Source organism: Trichechus manatus, unplaced genomic scaffold (genome assembly GCF_000243295.1).
Source record: "Trichechus manatus latirostris isolate Lorelei unplaced genomic scaffold, TriManLat1.0 scaffold00017, whole genome shotgun sequence".
NCBI classification, from domain to species: domain Eukaryota; kingdom Metazoa; phylum Chordata; class Mammalia; order Sirenia; family Trichechidae; genus Trichechus; species Trichechus manatus.
In genome coordinates this window covers 10,363,129-10,383,011 of record NW_004443953.1, presented here as the reverse complement: position 1 = coordinate 10,383,011, position 19,883 = coordinate 10,363,129, and the positions used below count along the sequence as shown (strand labels likewise).

Sequence of the window (19,883 nt, the reverse complement as noted above, 5' to 3'; positions counted from 1 at the left end):
TGCTGTTGAGTTGATTCCAACTTATAGCGATCCTATAGAACAGAATAGAACTGCCTCATAGGGTTTCCAAGGAGCAGCTGGTGGATTCAAATTGCTGACCTTTTGGTTAGCAGCCAAATGCTTAACCACTGTACCACCAGGGCCCCAATAAGAGATGCAAATCAAAACTACAATGAGATATCATCTCACACCTGCTAAAATGACAATGATTAAAAACAAACAAACAACAACAACAACAAAAACCAGAAAACAACAAATGCTGGTGAAGATGTAGGGAGATTGGAACTCATACCCACCGCTGGTGGGACTGTAAAATGGTACAACCACTATGGAAAACTATATGGCACTTCCTCACAAAAGCAGAAATAGAACCATGTTATGATGCAGCAATCTGGATCTATTCTGTCTTCTGTTAGATCTCTAGGGTATATATCACTCCTAGGCATATACCCTAGAGATCCAATAGAAGACGCATGAACAGACACATGCACGTCTATGTTCATTGCAGCACTATGCACAATAGCAAAAAGATGAAAACAACCTAAGTGCCCATCAGTAGACGAGTGGATAAATAAAACATGGTACATACATACAATGGAATACCGCACAGCCATAAAGAATGATGAGTCCTTGAAACATCTTATAACATGGATGAATCTGGAGGATTATGCAGCATGAAATAAGCCAATCACAAAAGGACAAATATTACATGATCTTGCTTTTATAAAAAGACAAGAATCTGTACATATACAGAGGCCAACATTCACTCGTGGTTACCAGGGATGGGTGAGGGGGGTCACTCTATAGATAGTAGTCACTTGGTATTTTTGGTGATAGGAAATGTAACACCAAATGTGGGTGAAATGTGCTCAACTTGACTGAGGTAAACGATGTCACTAATGTATACGCACACCAAAAAATGACCTTTTGGTAATTGCTATAGCATATATAATTTTGCAACAAAAAACAAACAATATATGGGTGGGCGTATACGTATGTATATGTATGTATACATACATATATATGCATGTATGTGTATAGCTGTATGAGTATATATGTGTATATATAGGCATATGTATATGTATATGCATGTATGTATGTGCATAGACATATATATACACCTATATATACACCTATGTGTATAATAAAGCACATAGGGGCACAGTTAAAAATACTTCTTAGACAACCAACCACCTCGTGGGATTGGTTTTCTATGTTTGAAGGCTTAGGACCATAATTTTGTGGGACAGGTTGGTCAACTGGCATAATATAGTTCATAAAATCTGTGTTCTACATCCTAGCCTGGTGAGTAGTGTCTGGGGTCTTAAAAGCTAGCAAGTGGCCATCTAAGATACAAGTATTGGTTTCTACTCATCCGGAGAAAATGAGAAAGGAGGAAACTAATGACTCAATGAAAAAACTAATTTACAGGACTAATAGTGTGCACGAACCACAGCCTCATCTACCGAGAGACCAGAAGATCTAGATAGTCCCAGGTTACCACTACCTATCATTCTCATCAGGGCCACAATAGATGGATCCTGATAGAATGGAAAAAAATGTGGAACAGAATCTCAAATTCTTAAAAAATCCAGACTTGTTGGACCAGTTGAGACTTCCTGAGAATGTTGCCCTGAGATACTCTTTAAAACTTGAACCAAAACTAGTCCCTGAGGTTACCTTTGGGTTAAATAACAGATTAATTCACAAAATAAAGAATACCACCCGTGAGTACTGTGCTGCTTTAAAAATCATCTATATGAGACCAAACGGTGAACAATTACTTTAAAACAAAGATGAGAAGGTAAGGGAGTAGGAAAACTAGATTAATGGATATGGAACAATCAGAACAGAAATAAGAATGTTCACACATTAAGAATGCAACCAATATCACCAAACAATTTCTGTAGAAAATGTTGAATGGGAACCTAATCTACTATATAAAATGTTTACCAAAAACATAATAAAATATTGTTTTAAAACATCGATCTTTTTATGGTTTCAGTAAACTATAACAGAGAATTTTCTTAGAACTGATTCAACGATATCTTTTTTTTTCCTCATAGTTTCACATTTGAAATATTCTAGTTGGTTTTTTAAATTTGTATAATATACTATTTTTATTTATTTTTAGCAGACATTCCCTTAGAGCAAGATAGGATGATAGAGACATTCCATTGGTGCAATGTAATTACCAAACACACAAACAAACAGAACCCTTAATTTTAACATTTTATATTAGGTGAAAGTCAATATTTTTTATTTTTGAAATTTTGAAATTATGAGTTGTATTATGTAACTCTTAATGATGGAAAAAAAAACTGTGCTATCCTCCAAATTCCTCATACATTCTTCCCAAATCCTGCTCAATTCTTTCTACCCTGAACACCTCAAGTTTATATAATGAATCTATCACATTTAATAATATAAAATTCCATTCTTTTATTAGTTCTAAAAGTGCTCTGTTTTGTTCGTATATAAATCTTGGCATGTCATCATATTTTCAAATGTAGAATTCATTTGTTCAACAAATAATAATTAAGGATCCAAGGAGTGCAGGCACTGTTGTTGTATGGCCTTACAACAACAATAACATCAACAACAATAAGAACAAAAGAAAGACACAAATCTCTGCCCTCCTCCAGGGAATGCGGACCAGCAGAGGCTGGTACGAATATAAGTTTTATTAATCACTCCTTTCCAAAATAACTCTGAAAAATGCCTTTGTTTGTTCCAGTGCTTCCCAAATGAAACTCTAGGGCTATGGAAGACTAAAAATTCTATGAAATCATTTTGATAGAAACTAATTTTTCCTCTGTTACTTATCGATTTAGAGGCAGATTTCCAAATTGTTTCCTTATTTTTCTACACTAACAGAATGTACTATGATGCACTTGGTAGAACAAAATTCTTAAAGGCATTTGGTAGCACTGTATTCTCCCTTTCTCACAGCAACTGAGAGTAATAAACAGATGAACAAGTGGCTAATGCGTAACCTACCCATGGGGGTGCCAACGCCATAGCCTTTAGAGTCTATAAGGCCGCCGATCTGTGTCAGGTTGCAGTTCCGCTGAGTGACAAACTCTATGGTTGTTGACTCCATTAGGAAAGCGTAATCAGAGGTGAGGACTCGCTGGATGCCTTCTTCATTACTTTTGACGAGCACTGACTGCCTCCTGCTACTCATAAAAGCCCACATTTTGTCATATGTGGAGATTTTTGATTTCTGGAGAAAAACAAAATGCATTTTGGTCATAAGAAAGATATCCCTTGGGTTCTATTTCGTCCTACAATACACAGATGGAATTGACTATATTTAGCTTATTCATGCCACCGGAAAATTATATTATTAATAACAGTGATATATAAACACACTCAGAAAAAACAAAATCTTTATAAAAAGCATTTCATAGCAAGTCCTCATCATATTGTCAGGGATAGCACAGATTTGTTTAACAAATTTTTTAAAATTTCTTAAACTTCAAAAATGCACAAGTAGTAAATCATAGAAGGTAATAAATAAGAGAGAAAAAGAGCAAGATTAACAAGCAGGGTATTTCGAGCTTGTATCTCACATGAATACCTCAGGTGTATACTTTTATCTTCCAATGTTACTATAACATCAAATTTGGAGGAAACAGACACTGGCACAAATTGACACTGTAAGACTGAAATAGATATATTTTTTCCCCAATTTGGTTGACCATAAGACAGATGTCACATTAACCCAAGGATACACAAGGTTTAAGTTGAAGAGATAAGGGAAATTTGTTACAAGTAAGGATGTTACAAGTAAAGATGTCTCCATTTCTCTGAGACACAATCTGGTCACCCAGTGCTTATTTGAGCCTGATGCAAGACAACAGAAAATCCATCATTCCGGTCTACTAATTAACTAAAGATTCCTGGACCAACAAAATTGAATAGTTTTATATCTAGCTGAAAATTCTCAGTAGGGTTTTACTAGTATTTCATTGCTAAAGGAAAGAAATGTGTTTTGTTCAGAAGATGCAGTAAAACATAAATATTAAAGGTTAGCATCTACTTATTGAAAACTTTGAAAACTCACCTGTAAAACCCTTACTCATGTTTAATTCTTATACAAACACAAAAAATAACACTGAAGCTCTAAACACAAAGAGGATAGTCATCATATTGGTAGTACTGTTATGAAAAGTCAAAACTATTTTTAACCAAACATAAAAACATGCACTCTTTCTACCGTGAAAGCCTGCTTTCATATCTACATGTTCAAGGTCATAAATATGATATTACCACTACTTCTACTAAAAGGCAGGTGCACAATATTACTGATAAAAATCTTGTAACTATTTCAATAATAAAATTAGAAGAAAAATATTATAATTTACTGGAAAAAAAACAAAAGATACAATCAGCGCTTTATAAAAACAGGCATAGCATTAGGGCTAAGAGAGAGCAGAAATGCAAACCCTTGTCTCATCATCTGAAAGAAAGCAACTATAATAAGACTGATAGGATTGGATCTTTGGACAACTAGGGTGGCATGCCAATTTTTTAAAGTGAAATAATGAAATATTAGAAAAAGGAAAGGAATATTTAAGGTTATGATGAAATATTTATTAAATAATTAAGACCAATAGTGAGAATTTGTATTGACTCATTTGTCTACCCAAACCAATAACATAATGAGGATAACTGGAACAAGTTCACTCGATTTCAGCAATAAACAATCTTCCTTATAATACACTGGATTAACTGGGGCCAAAATACAAAATAAAATAAAAAGTAGAGCTCTTTTTTACACAAGGGATTTTATGTAAACAAGTAAAATTGGACACAGTTTCTGATTGAGTGATAATGTGAGTAATGATAAACATCATCCCATAAATGATATTACACTAAGATTACTATAATAAAAAAAGACACATTCATTATTTGACAATTAAAAGAGTAACATCTTTAATCACAAAATGGGTGCAATCTCTGAGGCCAAACCAAGCAAAGTGTTAAGAAAGCGTACAAGAATTTATTTTTACCTGTATTGGCCATAAAATTGCCTAAATTCTCTGCTTTATTTCAGTTATAAGAACGTGAACACTCAATATTGCTTTACTTACTTGATTTTCACTTCATGATAACATGTTCCATGCATTAATAACAGTTCATTATACATAAATCTTGGGAACTAGCATTTTTATCTCAAAGAGATATGGAACGTAATGGTTAGAATAGCACTAATCATTTAAACGGTCTCTCTTTTAGTGGTACTTTCTCATTTAAACACTATTTAGACAACACTATTTAAAATAAGTGAATTATATTTCATAACAGTATATTAATGCATCCGTTGTTAATATTTTGCTGCCATTGCTTGAAGTCTTGTTTTTAATCAATTCTGTAAAGAAAAGTTGTAATCTTCTTGCATAGGCATATGTATTTATAATACTAATTTAAAGGAGAAGAAAGCACTTTGATCACTTACAGGGGAATAAACAAGTATATTTTACCTATGTCTAAAGAGAATGCAAAGCCAGCATTAGAAGAAAACATGAACTACAGAAATGTTTGAACAGATAGGTTCTTGAATCTGTGTATGAGAAAATCAATTCATGTTATGAACTATATTCATAGAACATGACTAAAATATAAGAATATCCAACAAGAGTGAAAAGGAACATTTCTCTAAAATAGCATGTTAGAAATGATAAATAGTGTAACCAGTAGGGTTGCCAGATAAAATGTATGCAGTATTTTCGACAATTTATATTTTTAAATTATTTACTATTTGTTTGAAGTTCAAATTTAACTGGGTATACTGTATTTTTATTAATATATCTAGTGTCCTTAGTAAGTAGACCAATCCAAGATATTATTTAAGGATGGATAGCCTCAAATATCTAATTAAAAAGGGTATATCTGGCAAAAATAGTTAGGTCTTCTGCACATTTTAAAAATTGTTTCCTTTTAAAACTTACTTTTATTTATTTTTTTAAATTCAGTATAACTTTATGAAAATAACTTTTCCTCCACAGCAATAATCTAATAATTTTCTTTTTTCACTGAACTGGAAAGATTCATTTTGCTTAGATCATTATAAAAAGACCCCAACCTCTGCCATTCAAATTTTAAAAAAAGGTAAATACATCAAAAAAAAATTCCTGAAAACCAACAGATTTTAAGAAATATTAGTAATCATCCTTTACAAATATATGTAGTTTGATTATAAAATAATGTGAAATGTAGTATATTTCAGATTTTAAATGTCATCTATAATACTAATCTTTAATTGGCAAAATAAAGATTTTACAAAGTTTTCCCTGTGCACTTTCTAGAAAGTAAAATTTATACTCACTTCAAAACTAATAATTTATTAACTTTCATTGTTACTTAAGTATTTCTAATTTGCTAACTGCTTATTTCCAGGAATCTATTGTTTATGATTTTTGTACAATATTACTTGTCTTCCTTCCTGTCTGCAGAAGATGTATTTCTATTAGTCTTATACTTGCAAAAATAAATTTAGACAGAAAGTTACCCAAATTGCTTGGTTTTCATAATAAATTTAAAAACCCAATTTAAGACATTATTTGCTGACTATCTGCTAGTCACACACTAGGCACTGAGTGCATGGGGACGATCTCTCTAACATTTACTCTATGTGGCTGCTTTGCTCATTTTGTTGTTATCCTTGTTTAATCACAATTTCCAGATTAGTACTGTCACTTATTTGCACCTCTCAATTCTGGCTGTAAAACATAACTCTGTGCAGAAAAGTTATGGAAGATATAATCACAAGGCATGACTACTCTCATGGATTGAATTATGTCCACCAAAAAAAGTATCAGTTTGGCTGGTTCATGATTCCCAGTATTATGTGGTTGTCCTCCATTTTATGATTGTAATTTTATGTTAAAGAGGATTAGGGTGGGATTGTAACACCCTCACTAAGGTCACATTCCTGATCCAATGTAAAGGGAGTTTCCCTGGGGTAGGGCCTACACCACCATTTATCTGCACCACCTTTTATCTTACAAGAGATAAAAGGAAAGGGAAGCAAGCAGAGAGTGGGGGACCTCATACCACCAAGAAAGCAGTGCCAGAAGCAGAGTACATCCTTTGGACCTGGGGGTCCCTGCGCAGAGAAGCTCCTAGTCTGGGGGAAGATTGATGATAACGAGGACCTTCCTCCAGAGCCGACAGAGAGAGAAAGCCTTCCCTTGCAGCTGATGCCCTGAATTTGGACTTGTAGCCTACCAGACTGTGAGAAAATAAATTTCTCTTTGTTAAAGCCATCCACCTGTATTTCTGTTAGAGCACTATTAGATGATTAAGACAACTACCTTTGCTTGCTCTTTTTTTCCTTTTTTTTTTTTTTTTGGCATAATAATTGCTTATTTGCTCTAGAACTCAACATGTAAGTTCAGAAAATTTTTTTAAAAATTTAGAATTTCAGAGGAGGCTGTTTTCTCACTTTCATTATCCTGCATCTTGTAAATATTGGATGAAATACATACCACTAGCTTTTCTATCATTTCATGTCCCTACCATAAAGGCTAATGATATTTGTATGATCTACATTGATCTTCTCCAGAAAGTTCACATGCATCAAGGAAAGTTTCTGAAAATTCAGACCTATTAAGCTATTCAATAGTTACCTCCTTCTACATAAAGATGAAAAAGAGGACTAGTCCTTCACATCTCTTGGCAATTTCATTACTTCATTTTTAGTAGTGAAGGGAATATAGTGCATCAAAGATTTAAAGAGAAAAGGTCTGCATAGCATAAATTTTACTGAAACCCTTAAAATTTAAGCAGATAATATTGCTTAAAAGGTATGTGAAACAACATCTTCAGCTGCATATGAAGCTTAGGATGCTTTTCTTCCCTATAATTTTGACCACTCAAATCACTGACTACCTACACTTAAGTTATATATAGGTAAATTCTGAATAAGGTATATCTTAATCAGAAGTAATGATCTCTAGTTCTAGACCTCTTATTAATGTAATTTAATATATGTTCTTATTCAAGGCACTTAATTGATTCCAACCAACTCATTTTCCCACATTTTACAAAAAAGAACACTAAAATACAGAAAGCTTCACAATTTGCCTAAAATAATACAGTTAGTTGGTGGCAGAGTCAGGATTTAAACTTTGGCAGATAAACTTCAGAGTTCAGGTTCTTAATCACTGTACCACATCAACTTTATCTAAATACAGATGCCATGGATTTTCCAACATAATGACTACTACATCACCCTACAAGAAACTCACAGTTTTTCAGCCTTGAGTAAGCACCCAGAGCTGGCAATGAGCCTTATAGAGTTTATTAAATATGAACAAATAGCCATTGATAACTGATATTAATGAGCACATCTACTATGAAACATAGAAAACAAAACAAAGAGAAAATCTCATAAAAGTTCTCAAAAAGGTAAAAGATACCACACAAATGCAAACAATGTTTTTAAAATGGACTCTATTGAAAGTATATTCAGAGAACAAACACATATCAAAAATCTGATATCAAAGATGAAAACCTGAAGTGAAGTGTTGGGAGGTAAAGTTACAAAGATCTACCAGAAAAGTAGAATTAAAAAGTTGAAGAAATAGAAGAAAGGAAAAAAATACCTGAAAAAGTAACAAAAGCTGCTATCTAAAGAATGAGTCTAAATCAAGAACATAATGGGAGAGTTCAAGGACTTTTCAGGCAAGGGAAAAGAAGTTATGAGACGCTATCTTGTACATTGACACAATGGACTGGGATAACTGAAGGAAGTATCCTCTTGGCTGAGACACTGAGAGTGAGAAAAAGTGATGCTAGAAAAGAATAGAGAAATAGATAGGGGCCAAGTCACTCTTAAATTTAACATGTGCTTATTGCATTACTATGATGTGCTGGGGACAGTTCTAGATACTGACCAGGTTTCAGGTATTGTAAATAGTTAACATGCAAGGGCATAATGGATATTTGCCTTAATCATAAGAGCAGCGAAAAGTATAGCAGGGTTGAAGTCACTGGCTTTAACAAACAGAAATTTATTTTCTCACAGTTTAGGAGGCTAGAAATCCAAATTCAGGGTGCTGTCTCTAGGGGAAAGTTTTCTTTCTCTGTTGGCTCTGGGAGAAAGTTCTTGTCTCTTCAGCTTCTGGTCCTCGGTTCCTTGGAGATCTTCATGTGGCATGTGTCTCCTCTTCCATTTGTGCTTCCTTTCTTTTGTGCCTGATTTGCTCTTTTGTATCTCAAAAGTGATTGGCTTAAGATACACCCTATACTAATACAGTCATGTGCTGCATAAATTCCACTGGAGCAAGTCTGACCGCGTATATATCTGTGATCCCATAAGGTTATAATAGAGTTCGGAAATCCCGATAGGAGATGGGTTGTAGCAGATGTAACCAGACGTAGTGAATGCAACAGCTTCCCAGTGGCTGTTTAGTCAATACAGGTAAACTACAGTATCCATTATAGCTTGGCTAAGTACAGGAAGTACCCGGATTATGAATGTCCAACTTACATACTACCCATAGTCATGAACCAATCCCCATAAAGCCTATTAACAATTTGAGGTATTTACAATGGTTCGTAAAAACAGATGGGTGCTACTTTGCAGCATGCATCAAAGCATTATTATTATTATTGTATTATTATGTTAAAGATGTTTTAGTGTATCTGGAAATGTTTCTTTAATGTTTTTTATGCATAGAAAGGCACACTATACACTAAGACAAACATTTGACTGACATTAGATATGAACCGTACTAACTGTTCCAACTTACATACAAATTTGGCTTAAAGACAGATTTAGGAATAGAACTTTGGGACTATCCATATATAATATGGAGTCCGCACAATGTCCAAATCATATAACGTCCTATTTCACAGAATGTATCATGGACTTTAAGTGACACATGACTGTATGGCCTCATTGACATAACAAAGGAATCCCCATTCCCAAAAAGGATTACTTCCACAGGTGTAAGGGTGAGAAACTGCAATACATAATTTTGGGGGGACTCAATTCAGTCCATAAAAAGGTGCATGAGGAACATCCAAATGGAGTTGTTAAGTGAAGTTAGATATGTAAGTGGAGAGGTCAAGGCCAAATATAGATTTTGGGATCATCTTGAATATAGATAACAAAGTACTGGATGGATGAGAAAAAGAACACAGAGGGAGAGAAAATAAACCCTAGGATCAAGCTTGTGGATTTTAGTGGCTAACAGAGAAGGCTGAGTCTTGACATAAGACCCTTATCAGAAATCTCAGCAGCCCTCAAGAAATATTTTAAGATAATTACCTTGTGACTATCCTGTAAAACCCCTATCTGTCATGTATTTAAACTAACCAACCCAAAAAGCCCACATTCATGTTTCTAACCAATCACTGTAAAGTCCTCGCTTCGAGTAGTCCCACCTCCTGCTTCCCCGATCTTGCAACTTCCAATCAGAATGTTTTACCTTTAGTTCTTGATTTTACCTCATAAGTATACCTCTGTTAACTCCAGCATTTTGGGTTATTTTGTTTCACTTTGTGAGATCAGACATATCCCCAGTTTAACCTGTTTTGAACCTTCAATAAATCTCTTTGCTTTTATTTTAACAGACTACACATTCTTACTCATTGACACTGCATACAGGAGACTGAGTAATTTCCCTTGGATTTTGGGATAAAAAGTTACTTGGCTAATTTAGCAAGAGTGTCTTGGATTGAATGGTGTGCCTAAAGCCGAGGGAGCAGAGTTGCTGTCCCAGTGGGCCTGGAGAGCTGAAGTCCAGGGCCAAGGGGCCTCTCCTCAGAATCTGGGGTGGGTAGACAGTACCTAGAGTCTAGACGGCAGGGCCATTGTATAAACTGACTCAGAGAACAGAGGATTATTTTCAAAGCCTTGAGGGCTAATGTAATGGGTTCTGCTGACTTGCTTGGTGCCCGTTATCCCTTCTTTTTCTCCCATTTCTCCCAAGCTTGTGCCTGTTCACCATTGTACCTTTGGAAGCAGATAACTTGTATTCTAGATTTCACAGATGAAGAGGAATTTTTGGATTTTGGACTTAGAGTTAAGACTTTTGTTATGATATGATGAGACGAATATGTTTTGCATGTTGCGAAGATGTGATTTTTGGAGGGCCAAAGAGTGGAATGCCATGGATTGAATTGTGTGCCCCCAAAAATGTGTGTACCAGTTTGGCTGGTCCATGATTCCCAGTGTTGTGTGGTTGTCCTCCATTTTGTAATTGTAATTTTACATTACAGAGGATTAGGGTAGGATTGTAATGCCCTTACTAAGGTCACATCCCTGATCCATCATAAAGGGAGTTTACCTGGGGTGTGGCCTTCACCACCTTTTATCTTACAAGAAATAAAAGGAAGGGAAGGAAGCAGAGAATTGGGGGACCTCATACCACCAAGAAAGCAGCACAAGGAGCAGAGTGCATCCTTTGGACCTGGGGTCCCTGTGCCTAAGAAGCTCCTTGACCAGGGGAAGATTGATGAGAAGGATCTTCCTCCAGAGCTGACAGAGAGAGAAAGCATTTCCCTGGAGCTGATGCCCTGAATTTGGACTTTTAGCCTACTAGACTGTGAGTGAATAAATTTCTCTTTGTTAAAGCCATCCACTTGTGGTATTTCTGTTATAGCATCACTAGATAACTAAGACAAGATCTAATTGAATGGAGTGAGCTCTTAGAAATCATATGGGAGTAGACTGAGGAAGGATTAAGCAAAAGCAAAACAGAGTCATTAAGTGCCAAAAAAAATCATAAAGTAGGGCTCTAAAGAAGAGGAGATACAGGACAGTAGATAGAAGGATATTTTGGGTAGGGTCACTATGAGTTGGAATGGACTGTCAGGGCAATGGGTTTGGTTTTGGTTTAAGACTTTCAAAGATTGAAGAGATTTGAGCATGTTTAAATAACAATGGGGGAGAATTCAGTAGAAAAGAGAGGTTTAAATTACTAAAGAAAAGATAATCAGTAATGCAAAGCTCCTAATAAGATAGGTCTTGAGTGGAATAAATGAGGAGTAAAACACTGCAGTTGACTTGACCTTTGCTTTCAAACACATATATGTTAAACACATGTGGAGTTATCCTTACACTCTAAGACCCATCCTTTAAGGAGGATATAGGAAGCTTTGACTAGGTTTACTTTTAACAAACTAGAAAGCTGTTGAACATTCACAAAGTAAAATAGAATATGGGAACTCTAAGTGTAAAATAAATAGGTGAAAGCTGTACATGTTAAACGTTAGGAAGAAAAATTCATTGAAGGTCAGAGAGGGGGAGTTAAAAATGAAATTAAAAATAAAATGTTTGTATTTCAGTTCCAAAGTTGTATGTACACTGGCTAAAATGAAAGGGCATATCAAGCTGGACTATGAACTGAAGCTTGTAGATGGAAGTCTGTGGTCATGTGGAACGAACCACTTGTTTTTTTAATCACCTGTGACTATGATTGATTTCATTCAAAGAACTACCTGTTGATCATTGCCGGGAGGCCTAACAAAATCCCCAGCACAGGGACAAAGCTGCTGAGCCCAAGTGTTCACAGCCCTTAGAGGTCCTCTAGGCACGGTGATACCAAGAAGTGAGAACCAAAACAGAACACCAGGAAAGATTCAGGAATCGAGACACAACTTTGCCCTGTGCATTGTTACTGCTAATTGATTAGAAAAGACTTTTCAGAATATATTATTTAAGAGAGATAGCAAGAATGAAAAACAGGTATAGGCTAAGCACGGCATGAAATAATTTTCTGTAAGGAAAAATTAAGGTAATGGCATATTGTAGCATAATAGAGATAGTGCTCAAATAGAGTGTAACTAAGTAAAGGGAATATGGAATTAGTGGGAAAAAAAGCATAAAGAATACTTTGGTCTACTTCTTTACAAATGAGAAAACTAAGGCTACAAGATTAAAAGAAAATAAAAAATTATAGGGAAGGTAGATTTGTGAAGAGAAAAATGACTGCATCATGATTTTATAAAAGAATTTTAATCACATAATAAGATAACTTCTTTGGTAAAAACGAGAAGCATTTCTAAGTATCATCCTTATACCTGTATTGTACATAGTGATTTAGACCAATAAAGTCAAGCAAATAAATTAAAATGTTGCAGAGATAATGTTTGAAATACATATGGAAATCAAAGTTCTACAGAGAAAAATCATATTTAAGATTTTCTAAAGAAAGGCATCTTACATTTTTGTTCATTTTACCCTATCTGCCACTCTGAATATTAGGATCAATTTCTTTCCATTTGAGTCCTCTCTTCCTTAATCATACCCCACATTCAAGACACTTTTCCCTTTATGTTACATTGGATGGATTTGGGGTGCTAATGCTCAGTGGCGTTTATTTTATCAAAATTCTCAGGCTTATAAGCTGATTTAGTTTTTGCTACATCAGCACAAAACCAATAAAACCAGTTCATAAGACACTGACTTCTTTATAATAGCAGTTTTCATGGCCTATAAACCTCAACACAACAATAAAAGAAAAGATTCCTGCAAAAATAAACTTACAAACAGTAAGAAATACAGCACTTTTTGAAATTCACTGCTGCCAAATGATCTTGTGCTTTAAAAAGAGCAGTCAGAGTACATATTTAAAATATTTTAAATATAAAGATAATGATTTAAAACTTAGATATATTAGTTTTAGAGTTCTGAAGGAACTCTAAATAAAGTTTGCAACCTGAAAATTATTTGACTCTTTGTAGATCTCAAGTAATTAATTTTTAGGAAACATTTATCCTGAGAAATTTAGAGAGAGATTTTTAGAGTTGGTAAGATAATTAGTATAAGGATGGTATTCTGCTATTTTGCTTCTTTTTCTTCTAAAATATTATGAAAAGCTGATAAGGTAAGTGTTACTCTTATACCACTTGTATAGGTCTTGTCTCTTATTTGGAAGCAATATATTTTACAAATACAATGCCATCTTCCTTTTAAATAATATCTTTGCCCTAAATTGCTTTAGATACACAAATGAGTTTTTCACCTCTGCTCATTTTATTTGCTGTCAAAAACAAATTAGAATTTAGAAACCATCTTGTGCTCACAAAGTCTGCTTTTTTAAACCTGTCACACTGCCTAAAAGTGATAAGAAAATAATGTCATCAGTATTTCTGTGACCTCTTGAAAAAGGAGTTGAGAATTAGCTTTTTAAGTATGCCTAGAGGAAAGTTTATTCCCACGAAGGAGATGGAAAACCTTTAACATTATTCTTATTTTAAATATAATAACCTCAAAGAACCGATAGTACAAAGAAAGTTGAGCATTATTTTGTAATATGCTTTATTATACATAATATTAGATCCTTTCATTGCAACTCAGATTTTTTTAAAGGTCACCAATTGGTACAAGACCCAAGACATCATGACATAAACTTAAGAAAGACCTTATTTATATTAAGAATAAATTACATTTCTCCTGATTTAAACACCAGATCTTTATTAATAAATATTTTATCTCCTAAACTGTGTCTGACAGAATTAACTGAACTTTAGTGTGCAGATCAAATATGGTAAATTATTTAAAAGAAGAGGCAGTAACCTCTGACAATTTTTCATAATTATTAATGTAAATAGACAGTCAGTGAAAAAGAGGAAGACTCCCAACAAGATGGATTGATACAGTGGCTGCAACAATGAGCTCGAGCATAGCAACAATTGTGAGGATAGCACACGACCAGGCAGTGTTTTGTTCTGTTGTACGTGGGTCACTACACTTTGGAACCAACTCGATGGCACCTAACAACAAGAAGAACATAAATTTGGTGGTATTTGGCATGTACTCAAATTATTTCTTTTTAATAAATTCTGTATGACCAATTTTTCCCCCATCTATCTTAAACATTAAATCATAAGTGCTGTAATAATATTTATTTTGTTATCAAAAAGTCACATGTAATAGTCCCTAATATGTGCTTTGAGAAAAGTCCATACCAAAGTCTCTTGTGCTAAAGGAGAATTTGGCTGAGATTTGCATTTTAATTTTTCATTACAGTAAATAAATTACCAACAACACTGGAACATATGTGCTAGGTAAGAACAGCTGAGCCTATCTGGACTCATCTGACCTTGGTCACTAGGAAATTACAGTTAATTCAGGAAAACAGGACTGAAGCCATATGTGGTTCATATAAAAGGTGGATCTGAGTCTAGTGCAGTGATCTGAAAAGCATTTAGTTGTTAGCAAACCTGTCAGTCCTTGGAATAATTCTGGCAGTTTTATCTCAAAGCATCTACAATCTCTTAAAACAGGATATTTGAAGGGAAGGACAATGAAAAACAGAGAGAACTGCCCATCTCATTGTTACTGTGAGTTAATAGAGGAAAAAGAGAGGACAGAATGACCGAGCATAATATGACGGGCAGCAAGTTTAGAATCATTTGGTGCAGTTAAAGGCAGTTATCCTTTTCGGTAGTGAACCAGTATTTGACAGTTCATTCTGCCCCATTCAGAATCCCTGATAATGTGTCTTACGGTCATTGCATTTTATTCTTTAAATGAGACATCTTGACCTTAGCCAGTCAAATGTTTTCTTTTCTTATAAATAATTGACATCAGCTATACTTTTTACTGTCATTTGGTCAAATTGAAATAAAATTAGCAAACTTGACTCCACTTGGTCAAATATGGAGCCTTGAATAAGCCACAATTTCTGAGCCCTATCTAATAAAAATTCCCTTATCAATTTCACAGTAATATTATGAGAAGTAAATGAGAAAATGCAAGTAAAGTAACTTTGGCAGTCATAAAGCTCTTTAAGAATATCAGGATTTATTCTTATTGCCGGTTTTATGTAATCAAGAAAGAAACACAGTAAGTGTATGCTATCACTGTAGCATATACCTATTATGTTCTTATACATAAGTTTTTACCTTTAAAACAATTTATAACATTTAGGAATATGCAAACTTCCTACCATCCCTTCTCCTTCAACCTGACCCAATCACCCTAATGTGCAAGGCTAGCAAAAAGTATCCTGAGCCTTGGCTAAGGGGGGATCATTAACCAAAATCTCCTTGAGCTCCAGGTCTTCCCAGATAAGGAACCTCAGGGGCACAATGATTTTATTTTAAATCTCAGCTCATTCTATTCAATAGCCCACTTGTTTACTCATTTACTCACTTGCTCTTTCATTCTAACATTAATTGAGCACCAACTTGGTGTAAAGGACCATGTCAGGCACTGTACACGCAGAGATTATCAAAAATCGAAGCAAGGTCCCTGCCCTCGCAAAGTTTACAGTCTGATAACATATATGAGACATATAAGAAGTAAAATAAGAATTATAGAATGGTTTGATGAATGGTGGTACAGTGGTTAAGAGCTTGGCTACTAACCAAAAGGTCAGCAGTTCAAATCCACCAGCCGCTCCTTGGAAACCCTATGAGGAAGTTCTACTCTGTCCTATAGGGTTGCTATGAGTCCTAATCAACTCGATGGCAATGGTTTTGGATTTTTGGTTTATGACAAAGTACAGATGGGTGTAATCTAAACTATTGAGAGAAGGCATAACAGAAAGTTAGAAGAAGTAATTCCTATTCCATTAAGATTCAAGTCTGTCACAGTTTTGCTGGGTCTCTCATTGCTCTCTGTAATTAAACCTCTAAAGTATGACTAGGAGTGGCCAAAAGGGGGCTAAAAAAAGCCTCTACATTTGATATTCTTAAACCAATCACAGTCCTCACTCTAAGAATACATCTTTTCTGGGTTTCTAAAGTTTATTGTGAAGTGATGCAAAGCTTGTCAAAATATTTTATCCTATTATAATCTCAACCTATCATCCACCATCTGATATGTCTTATCTTTCTATTGTTTTATTTTTACCCATAACACTTAATGACTATGTAGCATTTTATAAATTTCCTATTATTTATTTATCTGTTAAGTTTTTATTTCCATCCACTAGAAGTTAAACCTCCTCAGGGCAGAGATTTTCCTCTTGCTTTGTTCATTGTTATAGCTCCTACACCAAGAACTATGCCTGGTATATTGTAGGTATTAATAGATGTTCATTGAATAAATGAATGTAAACAATGGAGTTATTTTTATTGTGCTGGAGTTTAGAAGACAAGGACATCAGTTTTAGCTCTGGAATTACCAAATTAAGTGATCTCTGACAACTAATTTCATCTCTCTAGAATTCAATTTTCTTATCTGCAAAGTAAATGGGTTAAACCTTATAAATATCTTTCAGTGAAGACAGACTATATATCTATGAATATTTCTGGAAGAATAACTAGGCACATTTATATCTTCCTCTCAGATTCTGTTTATGACTTAATTCAATAAGTAAAAACCAAACATCACTGGCCTAATTTTAAAGCAAAACATAAAGATAGCCACATTGTTGCCGTACATAAATAATTTCAAGCTCTATTTCAATGTTAAAATGCATATTTAATGCACTAATGAAAAATTCTAGAATGCATTTCACACTCCACAAATCTCAAGGATGGGAAAGGCTTAGTGTCCTCTTTGATCCTTTGCCACTTCTAAATTAATACTTTCCTATCCCCTCATGAAAACAAACGATGGTACAAAACCCTGTTCTTTTAAGGCTCATGCCCTACAACCTATCACCTGCTTCTTCCTTACTATGGTCTTCTATCCACTTCCTGGATATTTCAATCATTCTTAGAATATTGTAGTACCCAGATGTTTGCTTCCCTTCAATGATTAACTAGTAAATGTTTAACAACTGGCTCTCTGGAAAAGCGTAAAAGGCCCAGATTTATATTGTTTGCTGATTTTTCTGGTGTAAATATCCCCACCATGTCTGATTTCAAGCTACAGCCTGACATCAATCAAATTGTAAAACTGCTAAAAATTTAACTCCTGCAATTTAAGTCTGTACAAGCCAGCTCTAGCACACCACTGCTTCTCTTTCACCAAAAGTCCTGAGTGACTCTTTAGTTGTCTCACAACCATCTGCAATGACTGCCTTAGTAGCCCCTCATCTTGAAAGACTTTCTTAGGAGTCCTTCAGGTGCCCAAAGCCGTGGACAAACAATGTTGTATTTTTACCACCTGAGTTTGCTTTAGTTTCAGAATCAATTACTCAATTACCCTGCAATATGATTATAACCTCTTTTTTCCCCTAGATTGCTTATTTAATTTCTTTATTGGTCACATTTTCCCAACTCATTGGGACCTCATGTCCATTAAAGACTTAATAGCCTTGGAATTCATTAGCTCCTTCTACTTTCTTTATATTCCACTTTATTCAGGTAAGCTTCCATAACCCATCATTTCAATATTACTGTGGCAAATATCCTAAACTCGCTAACACCTCTCTCTTTTCTTTGGAACACCTAACCCAACTTCAACCCTGAATGAGAAAAATTATCCATGACCTCTGAGTCTGCACCAAAGTAGCACAGTATTGCTGGAAAAAGTCATACTAAAATGTGTGATGTTTCAGCAGTTACTTAACACTGTCCAGAAAACTTAATACTTCTCTCAACTTATTCTCTCAATATTTATTTCAACTTTTTCCCCCTTAAAGAAACTCAAAACTTCTGTGGACTCATTCAGTCTTGGCAGATGATCTTGCCTTTGCCTCATAAACCCAAACCAAACCTACTGCCACTGAGTTGATTCCAACTCATAGTGACTCTATAGAACAGAGTAGAACTGCCCCATAGAGTTTCCAATGCTATAATATTTATGGAAGTAGACTGCCATATCTTTCTCTTGTGGAGTGGGTTCAAACCGCCAAGCTTCCAAAAGATAATGAAATCAAACACCAATCGTATATACATCATAATCTTTCCCCTTCTTCTGTCCTATAAACTTTCAGTTCACAGTGAATTCTTCAATTTGTGGTTTGGATCCCATCACATGCTTGCATCGTTTTCAGGAATCTTACACAACTAGTTTTACCTTAACATTTCGTTTTAACTGACAACATTCAAGCATGTTCAAGCCTTTTAGATTCCTTCTGCTAAAATCACATTCCCTACAGTTATCATACTTTTTCTCCTCCTCTTTACAATAGAATTTGCCAAAGAGTTGTCTTCATTGCTCCATTTCTTATTTTTTCTACTTAGTCTTCTACTTATTCCGGTCTATCTTCTAATCCCATCCCTTTACTGAAACAAATCTCATTAAACATACCAATGACCTCCATATCCTGAAAGATAAATAGATTCATTTATGTCCTGAGTTTATCTGAACAATTTCCAGCTTGCAATGCCTTTGACCACTCCTGCCTCCTTGAGACACTCTCCTAACATCATTCCTCACATCTACCCCTGCCCCTATCAATCTATTCTCTACACTGGAGCCAGCATGATCTTTCCAACATTCAAACTTGATCATGCCACCCTATAGTTTATGAATTTTCTTTTAAAGGTCTCTACTACTCCTATGATTAAATAATAATAATAACACAATCTACAAGGTCAACAGTCATACCTACGTGTCTACCCTTATTTCCTTCTAACAAAAGAAAAAACAAAAAAATCAAACACATTGCCATCAAGTCGATTCTGACTCATAGCGACACTATAGGACAGAGTAGAACTGCCCCATAGGGTTTCCAAGGAGCGGCTGGTGGATTTCAGCTGCCCACCTTCTGGCTAGTAGACAAACGTGTTAACCATTGCACCACCAGGGCTCCTTTCTTCTAACGGAATAGTTCTTATTCTCCCTTTCATAGGGAGCTGGCCGTGTTATGCAATCATGCCCTATGATATAATCAGAAAATGTTAATGGAGCTTCTGATGAGCTCCTTATAATAGGGCAGACTGATATGTTACGCTCCCTTTGTCTTTCTAGACTAATTATTTTCTTACACTACTTCTCTTGAAATTTTTAATTATATATTCCGCTTAATAGCTATTTGGTTAATTTCTGAAATTTTCATGATTCTTGTTCATCACTA

At 34.9% G+C, this 19,883-nt stretch overlaps 1 protein-coding gene across 5 annotated transcripts in view; it reads right to left on the bottom strand.

Moving 5' to 3' along the window:
- GRIK2 (glutamate ionotropic receptor kainate type subunit 2) overlaps positions 1-19,883 on the bottom strand; it is a 781,170-nt gene that overhangs the window by 33,430 nt on the left and 727,857 nt on the right. For 4 of the 5 annotated variants that reach the window (XM_004372421.2, XM_004372423.1, XM_004372422.1 and 1 more), the window contains one exon: positions 3,001-3,226. In XM_004372421.2, coding sequence (XP_004372478.1) covers positions 3,001-3,226 — 226 coding nt within the window. The remainder of the gene's footprint in view (positions 1-3,000; positions 3,227-19,883) is intronic. The other variant, XM_023727604.1, reaches the window with a different exon arrangement.